General features: G+C 41.5%; 1 protein-coding gene across 1 annotated transcript; it reads left to right on the plus strand.

Annotated features, from left to right (window-relative positions):
- The first annotated feature begins 508 nt into the window (after positions 1–508).
- On the plus strand, positions 509–5,645 carry LOC140998476 (fibrinogen-like protein 1). The gene is made up of 6 exons (XM_073468780.1): positions 509–1,332; positions 2,697–2,892; positions 3,301–3,378; positions 3,455–3,567; positions 3,704–3,966; positions 4,153–5,645. The coding sequence occupies exons 1-6, from the start codon at positions 1,054–1,056 to the stop codon at positions 4,493–4,495; spliced, it is 1,272 nt and encodes a 423-aa protein (XP_073324881.1). The 5' UTR covers positions 509–1,053; the 3' UTR covers positions 4,496–5,645.
- Positions 5,646–19,578: the final 13,933 nt, after the last annotated feature.

Raw genomic sequence — 19,578 nt, forward strand, 5'->3', positions numbered from 1 at the left:
GGGAGGTATGCGCACTACTGACTGCCATTCTAGTTCCTGACTGAGCCTCACAGAGTTGTGCTCCATGTTCACGTGTAAGTGTGTCTCTGTGTGTGTGTTTGTGCTCCTTGTTAGTGGGAGTGTGGCCCTCCAGGATCCTGATGACTGGTGTTTATATAGGAATTCCTGCCGTCTTGCTCCTATTGAATGTCGAGTCTTTATGGCCTCTTTGGAACTCAGTTTGTCAACACAAACACTGCAACACAAAAGGACGCGAGTGACAAAATGGTACACAGGAGAGAGGAAGCTGCATACTTTAAGCATCTGCTGCATTTTCATCTCTGCAAACATTGCCACGAATGCTCGTCAATGGGTCAGGGTAAGACGAGGTTAAAGTCAGGCTAGAATGAGTATAATAATAAAAAAAGTTAATCTAGCATGCACAGTTAGGCACAGAGGCTGTTGTCACTGCATCCAAAAAAGACAATGAACCTGTGAAAAAACAGTTTATACATGCGTAATGTGACATTGCAGATGGATTTGAGACAGAGCAGGATTTCTATTCACATTCTGGGTGCATGTGTGTGTGTAAACGTGCACCTCTGTGTGTGGGAGTCTAAGAGAGAGAGAATGAGATGAGTTAAGGGAGATGGACAGATTGTGTGTGTGCGTGTGTGTTTGTGTGTGTGTGTGCATCAGGGGGTGGGTGCATTAGTGCGTGTCAGACAGCAAAGAGTGCCGCAGTTATCTAGGAATCTGAGCCAAAGCAACCTCACTAACAGAGAGAGAGAGAGCAGGAGAAAGAGGAGGACCGGGAGATGAACTGAAGGGGAAAAAAGAGAAGAAGAAGAGGATGAACGAAGACCAAAGTGTGGAAAAGCAGACAGACGTGGGCAAGAGGAAGATCTGAACAAAAAGGTCAGGTCAGCAAACACTTTCCACCTGAAGAGGCAGAAAAGAATAGGAAAATCAACTTTTGACTCGGAGGAAGGAGGCTTTCCTGGACAAAAAGGTGGACCACTGCACAAGAGTTTAAGACAAAGGTCAGGACACGATTGCGTTCCCGCATTTCCCATGATTCCATTTGGCTCTCTCGGTTTGCTCCCTCTGCTATCACTGTATGTGGGAGCGCTGCTGTCCTCAGATGCATCTCCGTCCTGCACACAACCTCCTTGCAGGGACAGTCTTGTGGCTGCACCCATCCAGCATGGCACAGGAGCAGGAGTGGGTACGGGGGCCTGTGAGGGCCAAACTGGGATAGGAGCCTGCAGGATGGGGGTCTCACTTCCAGCTATCTCGGATGTTCCTCGGAGGGTGGAGCAGAGGAACAATTACCCCCAGGTTCAACCCAAAGTAAGTGACAATGGTGGGCAGCCATGTGCTGAATTTTTGCTGTAATCTTAAATAGTTATTCTAAGAAAAAGCCAGATAAAGCAACTTTTAATCAGATATTTCTAAGCCATGGTTCAGAAACATTGAAGGCAAGTTGAAGCTGAGCTGAACCTTTGTCTATTCATGCCATGGAGGCTGAGCAGCATATTATCAGGCTCAGGTCAGCAGGTCCTTCCCCGTGGGACAGTCAGCACACTAAACTTGGCACCACCTAACAGCCACAGAGCAATGACAGTCAGCAATCAAAGGAGGGATAAAATTAGGTCTGCTTTAAAAATGTCCTCATCATATGGTTGTAATGAGCTCATGCAGCAACAGGTGTGTGAGGGACGTGATTACAAAGGCTGATGTAAGTGTAAGAGACGGATTGAGTGTGACACAAAACATGCCACTGAGTTTTGTGTGTGGATTAGCCTCAAAGCCTCAGAGATGGATGGCCTCATCTAAGGACGCACAATTACGCACACTCACGGCTTCATTTACTTTGGCATTATTTCACTAATTCAAATGTCAACGACATTTATAGTCATAAAATGTCCTTGGCTAATAAAGAGGACTTGGCAGTTTTTATTCACTCATTATTGCTGCAACTAACAATTTAATTTTCATGATTAATCGATTTATCCCAATTTCCCAGAGCCCAAAATGACCAATGACCCAAATTGCTTCTTTTGTCCCACCATCGGTCCAAAGAAAAGCAGCAAATATTTACATTTAAGAAGCTGGGACGAGCAAATCTTTTGAAATTTTTGCTTGAAAAATGAGTGAAACAATTGATCGACTATCAAAATAGTTGGCAAATAATTTTCTTTCAATCATCTTATCAATTAAAGTGTGTTTACACGTCCTGGGGAGTACTGCTGCATATGTGAAAAAAGTAGTATGAAGCCTTTTGTGGTTTCAGAGGAAGCTGCATGTAATCGGATGAATTACCTCCAGTAATGTCACTCAGTGGCTAAGTTGCATTGTGGGTAATGTAGGAGCCATGTTGTGAATAGGAAGAAGAATGTGAGGAATTTATTGATTTTGATCATCTGTCAACAATGAGTTGAACAGTGTCATGGGAGTTCAACGCTAGACCAGTAGGCTGCACAATGCAATTTAGCCAGTGAGTGACATCACTGGAAGCAGTTTATCAGATTACATGAAGCTTCCTATGGAGCCATAAAACACCTTCGCCTACTTTTTTTCACATAAGCACTATTACTCCACAAATTCTGCAAACACTCTTTAATGGGAAAATTGGTGGAATTGCCCTTTAATCGTAGCAGCTAAGTGTGACACAGTTTCTTATCAAGAAGTACCTGTGAGCGCTGTCTTTGCAGACTGGAGGTGTCAAGGAGCGTCTCGTTCAGCTGCAGCGCTGCATGCGCTCTCTCCAGGAAACAGGAGGCCCCTGGAGTCCCGGGAGCCAGGAGAGCAACTCTCTAGGGGCCATTCTGGCACTGATGGCAGCTGTACTGACAGAGTGTGACCTCCACTGTCACAGCCAGGCCCTTGGGGCGATGGCCAAACGTCTGGGTGAGTAGTACACATTTATATCCCCCACCTCTGCAACACACACACACACACACACACACACACACACACACACACACACACACACACACACACACACACACACACACAAATGCCAGCACAGTCACTCCCCCACACATAGTAAACAGAACCTCAATGAGGCCTGCTAAGTGTCGGTCATAGGTGAGTGCATAGGAATTTAACTGCACTGAGATGGATGAGAAAAAGCTCACTGTACATGCACACACAGACACACGTACTGTATGGCTCACAATGTGGAGAAGCTTTAAAGAGCCGTCGTACAAACTGGAAGCCCTCTGTGTCGTATATGAGGACAAAGCTTCTATTTTCAGCCGCTGACAACAGTGTGATGTGTCTGACTGATAACCTAATCTGTCTCTGGGTTGACAGAAAGTGCAGCCGTGGGAAGAGAGGGGGAGAAAGACCTGATGCTTTTCCTGAAGAGCATCACACAACATCCTCCCACAGGTAAAGGCACTAAGGCTGATAACACGACTGATTAACAACAAGTTGAATAAATGTGTTGTGTGTGTGTGGTTCTTAGTCGCCCCCTTGGAGAGGTTACATCCTCAGGACTGTGCAGAGATTTACAAGCTCGGGATCAAAGAGAATGGAATCTACACCATCCAGCCTGACCTGCACGGACCGGCACTGGAGGTATTTTAGATTCACCACACTCATAAAACACACAGACGGACCCCCACCCTACTCCTCTCCTTTTAGAGATGTCTGTGCTATCTGTGGATCACCAAAATCTAGGCTTTATAATATCAAAGTCTTTGTTTTGGCTCAGGCTAAATGTGACATGGAGACGGCGGGCGGTGGGTGGACGGTGATCCAGAATCGGCAGGACGGCTCGCTGGACTTCAACAGGACATGGCAAGAATACCGGGAGGGCTTTGGAAGTCCACAGGGAGAGCATTGGCTGGGGAATGCAGCGCTCAACGCCCTTACCTCCACTGGCCAACACCAACTCCGCATCGAGCTGGAGGACTGGCACCAGCAGAAGCGCCAAGCTACCTACAACAACTTCAAAGTGGCCTCAGAGGCACAGAGGTGAAACAGTCTGCAACGGCACAGACACACTTTCTGCAAAGCTATTCAAGATCTTAATGCTCATGAAAACAATGTAAAACTAGAGTAATAAGTGTTAAGTGCCTTTCTATTGCACATTCGTGACTACAGAGAGGCAACAGTTCAGAGAGAAATGTTTGTCTCACATGTTGTTTCTCATCCTCCCAGGTACCGTCTAACAGCGCGGGAGTACTCTGGCGATGCAGGCAACGCTCTGAGCTACAGCAAACGTTACAACCACGACGGCAGATCCTTCAGCACCGCTGACCGAGACCACGACCGTTACACAGCTGGGAACTGTGGTCAGTACTACGGTGCAGGCTGGTGGTTTGATGCATGCCTGGCAGCTAACCTGAACGGACAGTATTACCGTGGGCGCTACAGCGGGGTGACCAACGGTATCTACTGGGGCACATGGTACATCCTGACAGATGGACGAACTGGAGAGCGCTACTCCTTCAAGAGGGTGGAGATGAAGACAAGGCCCAGGAACTTTGTAGGGACATCCTAAAGATAACGATGACAGTCCTCACAGGAACAGGTGTTGTCGTACAATAATCATTATGTCAACCACAGTTTTGCATCGGCTTTCTGTGCAGACATCACTCGTCTTAGAGCAGCGTTCATGTCACTGATCAGTTACATGCAGATGGCAGCTAATAGATTAAATAAATAACTATAGCCTACAAAAATAATGTCTAAACATGCACTATCACTCCATATTACAATATTCTTTGTTTATTTAAAGGTCTAGAGTGTGTAGGATTTGGGGGATTTAGGGACTGAAATTGAGTATTTCATTCATAATTATGTTTTTAATTTATAAAAAAGCACCTGCAACTAAGAATCCTTGTGTTATTGTCAACTTAGAATGAACCCATTATACCTACAGAGGGAGCGGTTACTCTCCAATGGAGTCTGCTGTGTTTCCCTATTGCCCTGTTGCAATGTTTTCTACAGTAGCCCAGAATGGACAAACCAAACACAGGCTCTAGAGAGTAAAGGCTGGGCTCACACTACAGGAGTATCGGGCTGATTAAACCCCAATTCGACCCTTCCGTCAATCGGAGAAGAAATCTTGGCGGAGAGCTTGGTCAGTCCCAAACGTTGGCCCAGATTATCTGATAATGTGAGAGGTTACAGACCCAGTCTGAAACCTCCCAAACTGCTCTAGACACTATTTAGGATTTAAAAATCTGGACTACCGCGATTGTCATCACCTCAGTACTTTCACAATAGTCAATGAGAGCAGCTGACGGTGTCACCAAGCACCAATCACATGATCATGTGATCTTGCAAATCCAACTGCCTTGCAACGTAATCCAGAGAGAGCGTATCGTGTTTTTCACGTTTTTAGCAGCCACTGTAGAGGGGAGTGAGATGAGGGGTATTCACTTGGTTGCAGTCTACGACCTCACCGCTAGATGTCACCAAATCCTACACACTGGACTTTAAAGGGGGCTTCTCTCAAAGAAATAGACATTAAAAACACGGCTTTTAGAAGGTTTTGCTGTAATACATTTCTAGAATCTTTATTGTTCATTAAGAATAATATTCTGTGGTACTTTTACTTTGTATTCACTCGGATGCCTGCTGAGGCATGTGTCTTCCTGCAATCATTGTTCACACATAGTTCAAACTCAAACTGTTCATAAAAGTGATCCAACAAGAATGCATGGATTATGCCCAACCCTCGGAGTTTGTATGTGTCCCTACCTGCCTCCTTGACCTCTGTGACCGACCAAAACACAAGCTGTCTGCATCAGTTCACACATATTTTAGGTCAGATGATGTAACAGGAGAAAGCGTCTGACTTTCTGAAGCTAAGAGGTCATCGTGACAGTTGCCTGATACACAGCACCTCAAATTCAAACTTCATCACCACATTCATGCGACAGAGAGCTGATAGGGATTTTTAGACCCATTTCTGTCTCGCCACAGGCCTCCAACTGTATTATTAGAGAGCTAAACCCAAAGATCTCAGTCTGACACCAAACAGACAGAAGCCCAGTTCTGGACAAGCTGTTTTTCTCACCTTACCTTGCTCATACTTTCACAGCTCTAAGCCTGACACACTGCTGCTGACCGTTAGGAGCTTTACACTGTCGTCATACCACGAAACCGTCCTCCGCCCACTACTATCAAGACAAACACACACACACTCAGCCTCACCTGCTTTTTGGAGTTGGCGTCAGGCGGGCGGCTCCCTCTCTGGCTGTGCTTCACAAAGGCTTTTCTGGGAGTTTAGAGTTGGTGTGTGAGTGCTGGGTTTGTGTGTATGTGTGTGTCAGTGGGTGGTCAGTGAGTGTGTGGCAAACTGTGTGCGTAAATGGCTGCATCTATTTTAGCAGTGTTCACGATGAGCTGTCAGTCTCTCCAACAAGCAGGGTGTCTAATATTAACCAGTGTGGGGGGGGGGGGGGGGGGGGTGGGGGCAAACACACAGACAGTACTGATACACACACTGGGATGTGCATCACACACACACACACACACACATAGAGGAGACTCTCTGCAGATAAGAAGGTTCATGATGTGCTTGACTTCATTAAAACAAGCACACATAAGAAATAAAATAGCTCACTGAACAGTTTGCTCATGCCGCCTTAATTATTGTTATGCAGCAGCCACAGGCTCCTTTTTCCCTTTTCTCTGTCTTACATGCTTGCACACACACGCACACACACAGTTAACCATAAGTAATCAAAATTAATCACCCATATAAGCTATTATACATATCAGCTTTCTCATTTGATTTTGTGTCTGTGTGTCTATGTGTTTGTGTGGTGTTACTGGAGAAAAAAAAAACAAGGTTAAAAGGCGAAAAGGCTCCATTTTCTGCCCCCTGGTGGCTCCTGACCAGATTGAAGAGTCAGAGAAAAGCTTAATTTAAACTGGAGATAGTGGGTAAAATCTGCAGAGGGTCTGTTTAAGCTGAAACCTGTGAAGATGAATCATGTGGTCTAAATCAAGTTTCTGTCTTTGAGGAATTTTCTTAAAAGGTGCTTGATAATGATGAACCCTCAAATTAAGCTCAATGCCTAAAAAAAAACATACATTACTCATTTGAAACAAAATCACTGCGACCTACTCTTTGTCATTTTCTACTCATCCTTACCTTCCTCTTTGTCTTTCATTTGATCGCTCATTCTAAATTAATATCCCCTCAAAATTAAAATAAAATCCATTTGTCATTCTGCCGTTACTTTAAATATCAATGAGTGCTCTTGTCTTTCCTCCTCTCCTCCTCTCTGCATCCATCAGTCTTGTTGACAAGGGAGGAACAGAGGCCCAGGGTTGTGTCACCACAGTATCCTGGCACAGTGTCTGGAGTGGGGTGATAGTGGTGGTGCTGCAGGGCGAGAGGGGTACCGGCAGCCTCTGCTGCCCCAGGGCCGGAAGCCCAGCCTGGGCAGCGGTTAGCCAGAACATCCCTCTGAGAAACCCTGCAAGGCTCTGAGGGAAGTTCCCCCATGTGTCCTGTGTCAGTCAGCGCTGTGTGTCACGAGAAGACATCAGATTAAAAACAGAACTCGTCTTTACACCAACTTGTTGACCCTTACAGAGTATGCTGAAAGCACTCTCCACACTTTTAGGGAAAGACATTTACAAGAAGTCTTATTATTTGATGCATATGCTTACTTGCAGGGTTGGGGAGTAACAGATTTAATGTAATCAGGATTACTTCAAGGGGCTCTACATGTAGTGATCACTTTTTTATTGGCCATAAGTGAGCAGATTGCAAAGTGACATGAAAAATTAGGCCTTCCCCATATTGGTTGCCTATAAAAGCCTGTGGAAGATTTGTTTAAGTTGTTTAAAGCTGCTGCACTGTGGATTTCTTTGTGAAGGACTCGGGTAAGATTTTCTGTGACGGTCCAAATGCTGTGACTTTATACACATTCTCGATTGCCTCACCTCTCTGCCTCACTATCAGAGAGCAACTGCAGCTAACATTAGTTTAGGAAGGAACCAAGTTTCAATCCTCCCTCAGATTTAGTTCAGTTACAAATAATAATGATAATAAAAATAAACTTTATCTTTAAGCACATTTTTAAACACGGATACAACATACTCTACAGAACCAAATCAAATTAAAACACAAAAAGAATTAAACGAGCTAAAAACACCACAACACAGGAAACACAAAGAGAGTAAAACATAATGTCAAGGACCTGTATAATCCACAAACAAAGCCAGATATTTCATATAGAGCAAGAATATATCCAGCTTTAAAAGATTATGTGTTTGAAGCCACTCAGCTCCTCATTTTGACTCCTTTTCGAAGTGAGCCAGTCTGTCTCTGTTTAACACCAGGTGGCAATGTCGCTCAGCAAAGAGGAAATCTGGAGAAAGATTTTCCCGTCTCTGTCTCACTATTGAGTACTTTCACATGAGAAACTGCAACTGCATCAGAAACACAAAGAGGCAGACACGTTCTGCGTATAGAAAGTACAGAACAATATATATTGTGCTCTTTATGAAAACAAACAGTGAAAAACAATAAGCGGGTCAAACACAATATGTTCATGAGAAGGTGAATGATGTCATGAGTACATGTGCTAAACCCTAAATCTCAGGAAAATGAGATTTCTTTCTTTCTTTCTTTTCGGTTTTTGATGTCTCAGACTGATAAGTGCAACAGCCCCGAAACAACAAGAGAGTACTGACTTACAACATGTTAAAATACAGTTGTTTTTTTATTTGAGGTTCAAGTCAAACAAAAAGAAACTCTTTGCAGTGCATATTTTCTACACTAGGGGCACCACACTGGAGGTCAAAAGGACAAAACCAGAGCACGATGAGAAGAGTTTGAGTAATGTGCAGACTTGTTCTTGACCTCAGAATACAGTTTTAATGTGGAATATCTAAATGGTTGACCACACAGGCTCAACATCAGTGTGTCTGCAGCAGGAGAGAGTAATCAGTGATGTGACGGTGTGAACGAGGCAGGGGGGAGGTGATAAACTTTGTGGCCCGCAGTGGAAGCAACTTTTCATCCTTTCATCTGCTCTCGTGTCGATAAGGGCTGTGCATGTGTGCTGTCAAGGGTGAGGAGGAGAGGAGGAAGGCTCGGGGGGAGGAAGCAGGAGCGGGTGAGGTTTCAAAGGTGTGTCTGTGAGCGTAACAGGCCGTTAGAGGCTCCCCCTCCCTGACCACAGGGCCACTGGGAGACAGTGTGCGCCTGCTTTTAATATGGGTCCTGTAGAAAACCAGAGCAAGGCAGCGTTCCGTTTGAAACCGGAATTCACCAGAACAAGTGTATCCTGATGTGGTGAGGAGCTGGGGTGAGGAGGGAGGGGAGGAGGGAGGGGAGGACACAGAGGGCGCCATGTGGCAGGCCTCACTCCATCTATTGTCATTTCTAGATCTGCACACGAAAGTGGAGGTGAAAAAAGGGTTTATCAGGGAGGGGAAATAGACACTAGAGCCTGTGCTGTGTGTGAAACTGTAACACTGAGGAACTTTTTACTGAAATACTTGTAATTAACACTCAGCATGCGCAGCATCTGCTTGTTGTCTGCTTGATGCTTGCTTTTAAATAACGGCTGTCGAACACTCAGAAACACTGCTGGAGACAAACCTGGATTACTTGAATGATCAGTGCTTTGACATCAGACTAATGAGAATTCAGTGTAAATAAAATATGGTTACAGCACTTTATTGTGAGCATTCATCCATGACTGTGAATGACAAACCAGATCTGTGTGAAAGTGACATAAAACGCCATTTTCAGTGTCTGTATTCGAACTGGCTTTTCCTTAAGAGGCCTTAAAATGCGCACAGAATTATCAAAGTTTAAAGAGTCAAGAGTTTCAAACCATCTTGTGATACATTTCTCTGGAGGAGAGAGAGCCCATATACCAGTCAAAGCTTTAAGCACTTCCTGTTGCAACACCTTTTCATCCTCATTGACATGTTTTTCCAAATTTCACATGCTAACATTTTAAAGGTGCAGCAGGTGATTCTGTAGAAAGATATGTTTATCGAGTTTCACACTTTATCTCCATGACATCATATATGTGTCAGGGTTTATTTCACACATGTAAGAAAAAACAAGTTTCAAAAGTGAATTTGTTTTATTCAAAAATGTTTTTCTGGCTTTTATATTATTATAGAATAAAACAAATGCTTGTTTGCAGGAATACTGATTAAAACCTAGACAGTATCATGTGATAATGCTTCACATCAGCTCCCCTCTTAAGTCCCCTTTTATATCAGTCTCAGGTGTTGACTGTTTTCATTATAATCCACCAAACTGGAGAAAATAATGCAGCGAGAGGAAAGGTGAAGAGATTGAGAATGCTGATCAGGCAGGCTGTATTTCTGAAATCAAAGGATTATCTAATCTGATAATGCCGACTGACACAAACACACATGAAAGGAAACCACCAGTAGGTCAGAAGCAGCTCATCATAATCCTCATAAAATACCCGCAAAACGTCTGACAATTAATACACCAACAAATGTGCATGCTGTGTTTGTCAAAAATGATGAAACATGAACTGCGTGTGTGTTATCGTGTGAGTGTGTATGCTGGGAAAGAGATGAGGTACAGTATGAAGGATGTGGTAAAGCAGCCTAATGGTCAGCTGTGTTTCTCTTCTCTCTGCTACTTTCTTTCTTGCACCTGCAGAGAGTTGTGGCAGAGTAAGAAAACACACACACACGCGTGCACACACACGCACACACACACACAGACATCTTGTACTGTAGCCTGCAGTCTCATGACTTCAGTGTCATCCCTACATGAATAGCAGCAAAAGGGCAAAGTGAATTCCAAGATTTGTTGATGTTTTGTGTGTGTGTTATGTGTGTGTGTGTGTGTGTGTGTGTGTGTGTGTGTCTGCGTGTGTGTGTGTCTGTGCGGTAGCAAAGAATAAGTGAAAACAGTGTGAAACAGAGGAAGACAGAGCAGTGGAGGAGATGGATCAGATCTTGTTTATTCGCTCTGTGTGTGTGTGTGTGTGTGTGTGTGTGTGTGTGTGTGTGTGTGTGTGACAGGTAGGACGGGTTAGCTCCGGAGAATCAGCTTAAGCAAAGCAGCAGACATTTCTTTACAGGAGGGGGAGGAAAGTCAGGGGATTTATAGACTCGCAATCGCTGAGGATCAGACACAGAACGAGCAGAGACACAAAAACATGAAACAATGCACGCGCTAGACACACACACTTGTGCTGGAATGTGCACACAGAAACTCAACCTTTAGACAATATAAAGCACAGGTGCTCTGACATACTGCAATAAAGTCATTTAAGGTGTGGAGGTGACATTTTCACTGTCACAGTCACACAGTTTGTCCTGTGATACATGGTGTAAAATTGTCTTGGCTGACTGAGACAAAACATGAAGAAAACCAAGAGACATTATTGTCTCTCTGAGCTCATTGGAATTTTTATTGTGGCCATTTTATTTTAAATTTGGTCCCCAGAGGATAGATCCTATGGCCTTAGCTGTCTCATGACATTTCTTCTGTCGCCACCAGCAGGTCAGAGATTCCACTAAAATATCTCAACTATGATGCACAATAAATTATCGGCCTGATATTGGGAAATTAGTAACCGATACATATCGGTATTGGTAAAAATTCTAGTCGATAAAGTGACCAGTGAAAGTAAAGTGACAGCCAAATTGCTTTCAACGACTAAACAAACGCAACGTCTACGCACTCTGATACAGTACGTGGCTCTCAAATTGGTTTTCTTTTGTCAATAAACACATCAGCAGCACGCTTGTGACGTCAAACTGCTGCACCTGGGTAGAGCCATGCTGACGAATGGGCCAAATCGATATTTCTCAACTTGTCAAATACTGAAGCTTGACCTGACCTACAGTCCCAAAGCGGATTTTAACGAGTTGGAAAAGAGACTCAAAAATCAACTTCCTTACAAAGGGGACCTTTAAATCATCAATTTTTTGGTCACTACGTCTAAGGCTTCCTCCCCCTCAGGTGTGAATAAACTACAGGTTAGGAACTTATTTTTTTTAAATACAAAAATGTCTAATTATTGGTTAATTTATTGCTGTCAACCATGAGAAGCAAGTAATTATCGGTAGCGGCTTTGTAGCTTTGTAGAGACGTTGGTTACAGAAGGATGAATCTTTTTTGCTTTGTTGATCCCCTAACTCAACCTCTAGCTCCATCATGAGGTTAACACTGTGGTTTTGATTGAAATATCTGTGCAAAGTACCTCAATGGAGGAATAACAGAAAAGAAATGTGCAATAGAGTAGTTCTATTGGTGCCATCCACAACTTTTGATAATGTAAATGCTATAATAAATAATAATAACTAATAAAAAACAGCATATAATAACTATTCCAATACATAACGAACTGAACTGAACTTAAAGGTGCACTATGTAGTTTTGGGGAATACATTTTTTTTTGCCTAAACAAGCTAAATAAACACTCTTTGTTTTTATGACTGAAAAAACAAACTGGCCTTAAAGGACAACACAATTTCATGCTGTTTTACTTTAGTTTATATGTGGCGGACCCTGCCACCTTTCTAGCTTCAAACAGTGTTCTGGGGACCTTATTTTCCTCTGAGAGCAGCTTGTTTATTCAGTTATGGAAAAAATTAATATTTAGGAGTTTGTATTATTACCTCATCAATATCGTAAATATGAAAATTCAAAGTTTGAATTTCTTCTCCAAAACTACGTAGTGCCCCTTTAACTGTGGCTTTGGTCAACAACTTTTTGGATGGATTGTCATGGGATTTGGTACCATCATTCTTGTTCTCTTCAGGATGAATTTTAATTAGTTCATCACCCACATCAGGGCTGTGAGACCTTTAGATTGCAGGAACTAGAGCTACAACGATTTGTCGATTAATAGACTGTGTAAGAATTCTTGATTTAGAAAAAGCTGTTTGATGTTGCATGCTTTTAGATTCTTGAAAACAGTGGGCCCACTTTTCTAAAATGTAATGCTCTCTGTAATGCTGGCCACGTGGCCAGTGAAAAGGGAGCAGATACAACAACATTATGGAACACATTTGATAGCACAGGATGTTATTCTGATCTTCAAACTTCAAAACAACCCGGAGAGCTATTTCATACAATCTAGCTAAACTAATAAAACCACTGCAGTTACAATCACTATTTTGTTGCCTAAATGATGCACGATTTGAAGGGGACGCTCTGTGATGTCTTGGCAAAAGACAAAAAAGCAGGAACACACACACACACACACACACACACACACACACACGCACGCACGCACACACACACACACAAAGGGAGAGAGAGAGGGAGTGGCTTTTCATGCCATTTCCAGAAATCTACTGGTTTGCTCCATAGTGCTGATCCAGAATCTGTCCGTAATGATTTATTTCTAGTGCCATAATCATAGTTATTATAGCATTTAACTTAAAGCATGCTGAACCTCAGTACAGTCACACACAGCAGATAGCCTGTCTGTAGTTTGTTGTGTTGTCATTGCTGCTAGTTAAGGGACAGTACATATTTAAGACCATTAAATATTTCATGAACTACTGCGTCACTCTCTTGCAAACCATGCAACTGTGTTTTAGAAATTTGGGTTCATTCTGTACTGTTCCATTCATCCCATGGTTTCCTCTCATTTATGGTGTGACTGAGCCGTGAAGACATACCAGACAACAAGGACAGCCTGCAGATTCGAGAGTCTGCTAAAGGATCTTCATGCCATACCACCATACAGAAATACGCACCTGTTACTGCCTTTGACTAGGAAAATACATACAAAAATCTAGAAGTATATAGTGTGGATTGACGATTGGTTTAGTACAGTGTATAGGCTGATTTGTGGAATCTAAAACTTGCAAACATACTGATGTGACCCTTAAATGAAAGAAATTAAAGCTCACTCAAACCCTGCAGATATTTTAAAGCAAACATGTCACATTTAAATCTACATATATTTAATTCCAGATTGTGTTAAAATGTGTATAAAAAGACTGTGTAGTTAATGGCCTGGATGTGTTAAACAGCATGAAGGAGGCCTTGGAAGAAGATATAAACTCTCCAAATGAATGTTTATCGAAACATTTAACCATTTCATGTCACACTCTACAGAAACGCAGAAAACATTATTCGAGTGACGATGGAGCACAAGTTCTCTGGTCAGTTAGCACGTATGTCCTGACCGGTAACTGACCTCAAAGTCCTTATTACACACATTTACTCACCAACACACACACACACACACACACACACACACACACACACACACACACACACACACACACACACACACAGGGGAACTGGATTCACATAAAGACAAAATAAAAGCACAATGTCTGAAAGTGACGAACACTCGCAGGTTAAGAAAAAAAAGGTGTTTTGAATTCTACAACTCCCCGGACGTCTCTGGTGAGACAGAGTTTGATTGACACGTTGTTAGTGACAAGGTGTTGTAAACTTTCACTTCCTGTTTCTCTCTGGGCAGGAAGTGAAGTAGTGAACCTCTGACCTCTAATGACTTAGTAAGAGCCCTCTCAAGACTACACACAGTGAAGGAAAAGATCAAGCATTAAAAAGATACTGAGTGAGGTACTGGGAACAGTCTTTTAAACTTTCAGTGAGATGTTACCCACTGTGACAGGAGAGTGTACCGTATGCACACAGTCCAGTTTAGAAGAATGTATAAATACTGTAATCATGGTGATCATGGTCAACCTTTCCTCTAGAGTAAACATGGTATTTTTAAAACATAGTGTCTGACTCGAATCATATAAATCCTACAGAAGACAGAAGAAGTACTCAGATCTTTTACTAAAGTAGAAGTGGCAACAAGTGTGGAAAAAAGTCCTGCATTCAAAATAAGACTTAAAGTACCAACAGTAGAGTGCCATAGAGTAGTAGGATTATGTATAACGGCCCATTTTAGAATAATGTGTATCATGTTATTAGATTATAATTATGGTAATGATGCAGTAATATGTTGGTATGTGGTACATGTGGAGCTATTTGGTGCTCGCTATTGCAATTGATCTGCTGGTTTGCTTGTTAATACAAGTAAAGTCTTATCTCAGGCCGATTCAAATACTTGTATATAAAGTAAAATATAAAGATTTGAAAAAAAACATAAAACAAAGTTAAGCACCAAAGGGACAGACTTTAGCTATGTTTTAAAACAATGCACTTTTTTAAATTTCCGTTTTGTTTATTCAGTTTGATTCACTTCTATTCCCTCTGCTAATAAAGGTAAAGGTTCCTTTATTAGCATTGTTGGAAAACAAAACCAAGTTTAGTCCCTTTATGCTACATAACAGGAACAAAGTAAAACAAACAAACAATTTGGGACCAAATAGTACAACATCATCATCATCATCATCATCATCATCATCATCATCATCATCATTATTTTACAGCCTAAGTTAGAACTTTTTAATGAAATAAGAGTATTTTGGGGTTTATCAACAGACACAACTAATTAATGGGCTAATTAGTTTTCTAATAAAATTATCAAAGGACTGAAATGAGGTTGTTAAAGGGCCACACTCGGCCCACGGGCCACCAGTTGTATGGGTCTGGTTTATCTTATCTTATGGTGGTAAAAGTAGAATATTTCCCTCTGACATGTGGTGGAATAAAGGTATAAAGTTGTAGACATGGAAATACTCAAAATTGTACTGAAGTACAATACTTGACTGAACGTACTTAGTTACATAGACACTGCGTCCTTCAACACACGGACACAGAGAAACCAAAATAAACCAATCAGATCCTGAAGTTTTCCTTTTCCTCTAAAACATATTTTGTCATTTGGTATTCAGATGTGGACGATGATGGTTTCTGATGACTGTGGTGGTCATTATCATCATCATCATCATCATCATCATCATCATCATCATCATCATTTTTATACTCATCAAACACCCTCATGCACTAGAAGCATGTACACAGCTGTTTGTCCACTCATTTGTTCAGACTTTTTCCTTTAATCTCTCACTTGTCTGTAATCTGGAGGAAAAAGCTGGAGGGAGAGAGCGCACATATTCTCTATATATCCTTCAGTATCCTTATCCTATTCTCACATAAGTGTAAAATGGCATAAATCAAAGACTGTGCTGAGACAAATGACCGGGTAGGCAACAAACTTCAGGAGGCAGCTGCATCTTCCATGAGGATGAAGAGAGCAGCTCCTCTCCTCTAGGTGTCACTGTCCGCCTGATTATTCCACACTGCAGCAGTCACAGAGTCTCATCTCACAGAGACAGGCCTCCTCCTCCTCCTCCTCCTCCTCCTCCTCCTCCTCCTCCTCCTCCTCCTCCTCCTCCTCCTCCTCCTCCTCACTGGAGCTCAAAGTTCCAGAGAGTTTCATGAAGCTGCTGACAGCAACTCCTACACTGAAAGCAGAGGGGTGACCCCACTGTTATCATGTTTCTGAATGAATTTACTCTCGAAGTTAAATTAAATCAAAACAAATATATAAATAAATAAATAAATGAATGAATTCAATCAAAACAATTTCTTAAATGAAATCAAATAACAATTAAATTACAGCAAATTAAATTATACACAAAATTAGTTTAGAATAAAAACAAATCACATTAAATTGAAATTGAATTATCAAATAAAAAATGTAATTCGATTTTTATTCACAAGAAATAATCAAATTGTTTTTTAAATAGCAAAAAATTATATTAAACAAAATTTACAGTTAACTACAATTTTCAGTCAAATGTTAAATTCATTTACATTAAATGAAAAATGAAGCAGACTTTTTTTGACTGAACCAATCTTCATCCTTTGATGGGGTAATTCTACATTCAGGTAATCAATGGCCATTAAATCTGTTTTATTAATTCATTTTATTGGGTGATTATTTTGAACGTGCACATGTGGATCTGAAGAGCTTGTTTTTTTGGTTTGAGTAATAATTCTCACAGACAGCTGAGTTCAAGTGGTGGAGAGTCGTGCAAACTGACATCTCTGGTGTTACTGGATTGTGTGGCTCTGCAATAGTCATTCAAAAGTCAATTACTGTTGTATTTTTCTGAAAAACTGGAAAGATGAGGCACATTACCTGCAGCACATTGCTGTGAGGAGGTCTTAATTGACTTCCTCTGAACTGCCTCCAACTTCCCTCAGATTTCACTTTTAATATGCCTTGTGAATTACTCTTAGACCATAAACTGACAGCCACAGTGTTGAGAAATGACACACTGTCTCTTTCTAAAACTTTCTCCTGAATCTCTCAGACTGGAGGTGCCTTTAGCGATAGGTTGTTTTGTGAATGCGCCCTGGTGACTATTAGGATGTTTCTCCAGATATTCTCAAATCTGTGGATAAACAGCAATATAAAGGTACTGCACAACCCTGCAAATAAATACCATCTGATCTTTGGTTTTGTCTGTGAAGTGAAAACAATGTTTGGGTCACACTGAATAAAAGGAGCTGTGATTTTAAATTGAGACACAATTACAGTATTATGGTGACTATTAAATCACTGTTAACCACAAACACACACAGGGCCCTCATATTAAAGGAAGATTCAGGGATGTTGGTTGTCTGCTGTGGGAGGTGTGCATCTATCAAAGCGTGTCAGCAAAGGTCATCACACTGGTTTAACTAGATAATATGAAAAAATGGGGAAATGCTACGTCATGTCACTGTAGGGAGGAGGAGGAGGAGGAGGAGGAGGAGGAGGAGGAGGAGGAGGAGGAGAGGAGGAGGAGCACTCCTGGTTGGCTTGACTTTATGTTTGACCTTTTCGGGAAGGAGAACTAATCCTTGAATATAATAGACTGTAAGATATGGAAAATGACTGCGCTGTTATCTGCGTTCCCCTGGAGACCATCAGCAGCACCCAGGGCTGCTGCAGCTGCCAAGTTATTAAGCATCCAGTTTGTATATAATGGAAAAATACCTTTTCTGCCATAACTGGTCACTCCCCGGTCCCCACACACTCAGGCACAATGCTCCAGCACGAGGCTCCTCTTCAGTCTTTGAGCCTATGGGAGCCTGACTTCACACATTTATATATGTTTAGTTATTTATTTATCTAAATCTTTGTGTGAAGCATGCATCTACAGCTTTTTGCGATTCCTTTTATTCAGTGTGACCCAAACATTGTTTTTTTCCCCCATTTTTCTTCACTGCTAAAACGTTTTTTTCTTTTTTGAAATAAAGGGTATAAGAACAGAGGATGTTGCACATTGTACAGATTGCAAAGCCCATTGAGGTGATATGATTTGTGATTTTTGGCTATAAAAATAAAACTGACTTGACTTGGCTCTCTTCTTTAAAACCATCTTATTCTTTAAGTAATTTTTAATTCATGTCTTTATGTCTTAATTCAACATAAACCAGAAAAATGTGACCGTGTAATGTTTTCCTTCACTGAAATTTGGTTTGTAGACTTATTGTGTAATTGATTACCTAAATAAGAGATCATTTGTAGAGTTATAACAAGACTCTGCTCTAATTTGACTTTGGACAATGGCCTAATCAAATCATCTCCACCATGAAAGAACACAATGCTTGATAAACAACCACAGAAAGTGCTGTAAGATTAAGATTATGATATAATAATCAAATAAAATGAAAATAAATAACTCCTGGTTTGTGTGTTTCCAATCTCAAATAAATCTAACATGGCCTGTGTGTGTAACCAGTCCCGCTTTAAACCCGTGGCTTTCTTGCTTTATTTGCAAAATTTCCAACAGATGAAAATATTATTCAAATATATTTTCCTCTCTGCGTCTGCTTAACTCTTATCCAGCAAAATCCAACACGAAAGAAATAAGATATACCACAACAAAGAACCGGAACCTCAGATGGCTCGTGCAGATAACCTAAAAAATAATGGAAAGGCGAGCTGTATTTATTTATGCTGCTTAAAGACTTTGCACATGCAGAACATTAAACTTGTAAATAATAGCCACCTCCGTGCAGCCCCCTCCCTGCTATCTATCCATCTATCATTTACACAGATCTGGTCCAGTAAATGATGCATTCCCTGCATTAGATGTATTTGTTGTGCGAGTTTGAAAAGGCGGCGATAATCTGGGAGAGGGAGATAAGAAATGCCATTTATTCCGCGGCACTTTGGAGCCTATTTCCCGGGCCGATCATCCCCATTCTCCCCGACACCTCCAGCAGCTCGCTGATAACGATTAGGCTATTTATTATCTTCACAAAGAACAAAGATTAGCCAGCACCGATGAAAAATTACCCCGGGATGGGTTATAATCAGGAGGGGGGGGGATTGGATTTCTCTTTCAATCTGAACACACGCGCGCACACGCATGCACGTGTCGATATAAGGAGGTGTGAGTGCAGAAAATAATTGTTTGTAAAAAAAACAAATAAACAAAAAGCACCTAAAAACAAGCCTAGTATAAATAAGAAAAACAACAAATCACACTTAACAATAATGATAATTAATTGGGCTTCTCATAAAGATTAACACGAAACATAAACCTTTTCATTTATCTTTATTATGAGGTGTAAAAAAAAAAAAAACCTCTTTATTTTCAGTGTTAGTCCTATAATAAGATTCTCAGGGTTGAATCAGGGCTGCGACCTCTCTCTCCTGAGCTCGTGTGAGAAGAAAAAAAAAAAGAAGAGGGCGGATTGAATTAATGTCAAATCCTAAA

The sequence above is a fragment of the Pagrus major genome, chromosome 6 (assembly GCF_040436345.1).
Source record: "Pagrus major chromosome 6, Pma_NU_1.0".
Classification (NCBI taxonomy): domain Eukaryota; kingdom Metazoa; phylum Chordata; class Actinopteri; order Spariformes; family Sparidae; genus Pagrus; species Pagrus major.

Coding starts and splice junctions, on each gene's coding strand:
- LOC140998476 (XM_073468780.1), top strand. CDS start 1,054: ATGATTCCATTTGGCTCTCTCGGTTTGCTCCCTCTGCTATCACTGTAT. Junction 3,379..3,454: donor CACACAACATCCTCCCACAG/GTAAAGGCACTA, acceptor TGTGGTTCTTAG/TCGCCCCCTTGGAGAGGTTA. Junction 3,568..3,703: donor TGCACGGACCGGCACTGGAG/GTATTTTAGATT, acceptor GTTTTGGCTCAG/GCTAAATGTGACATGGAGAC.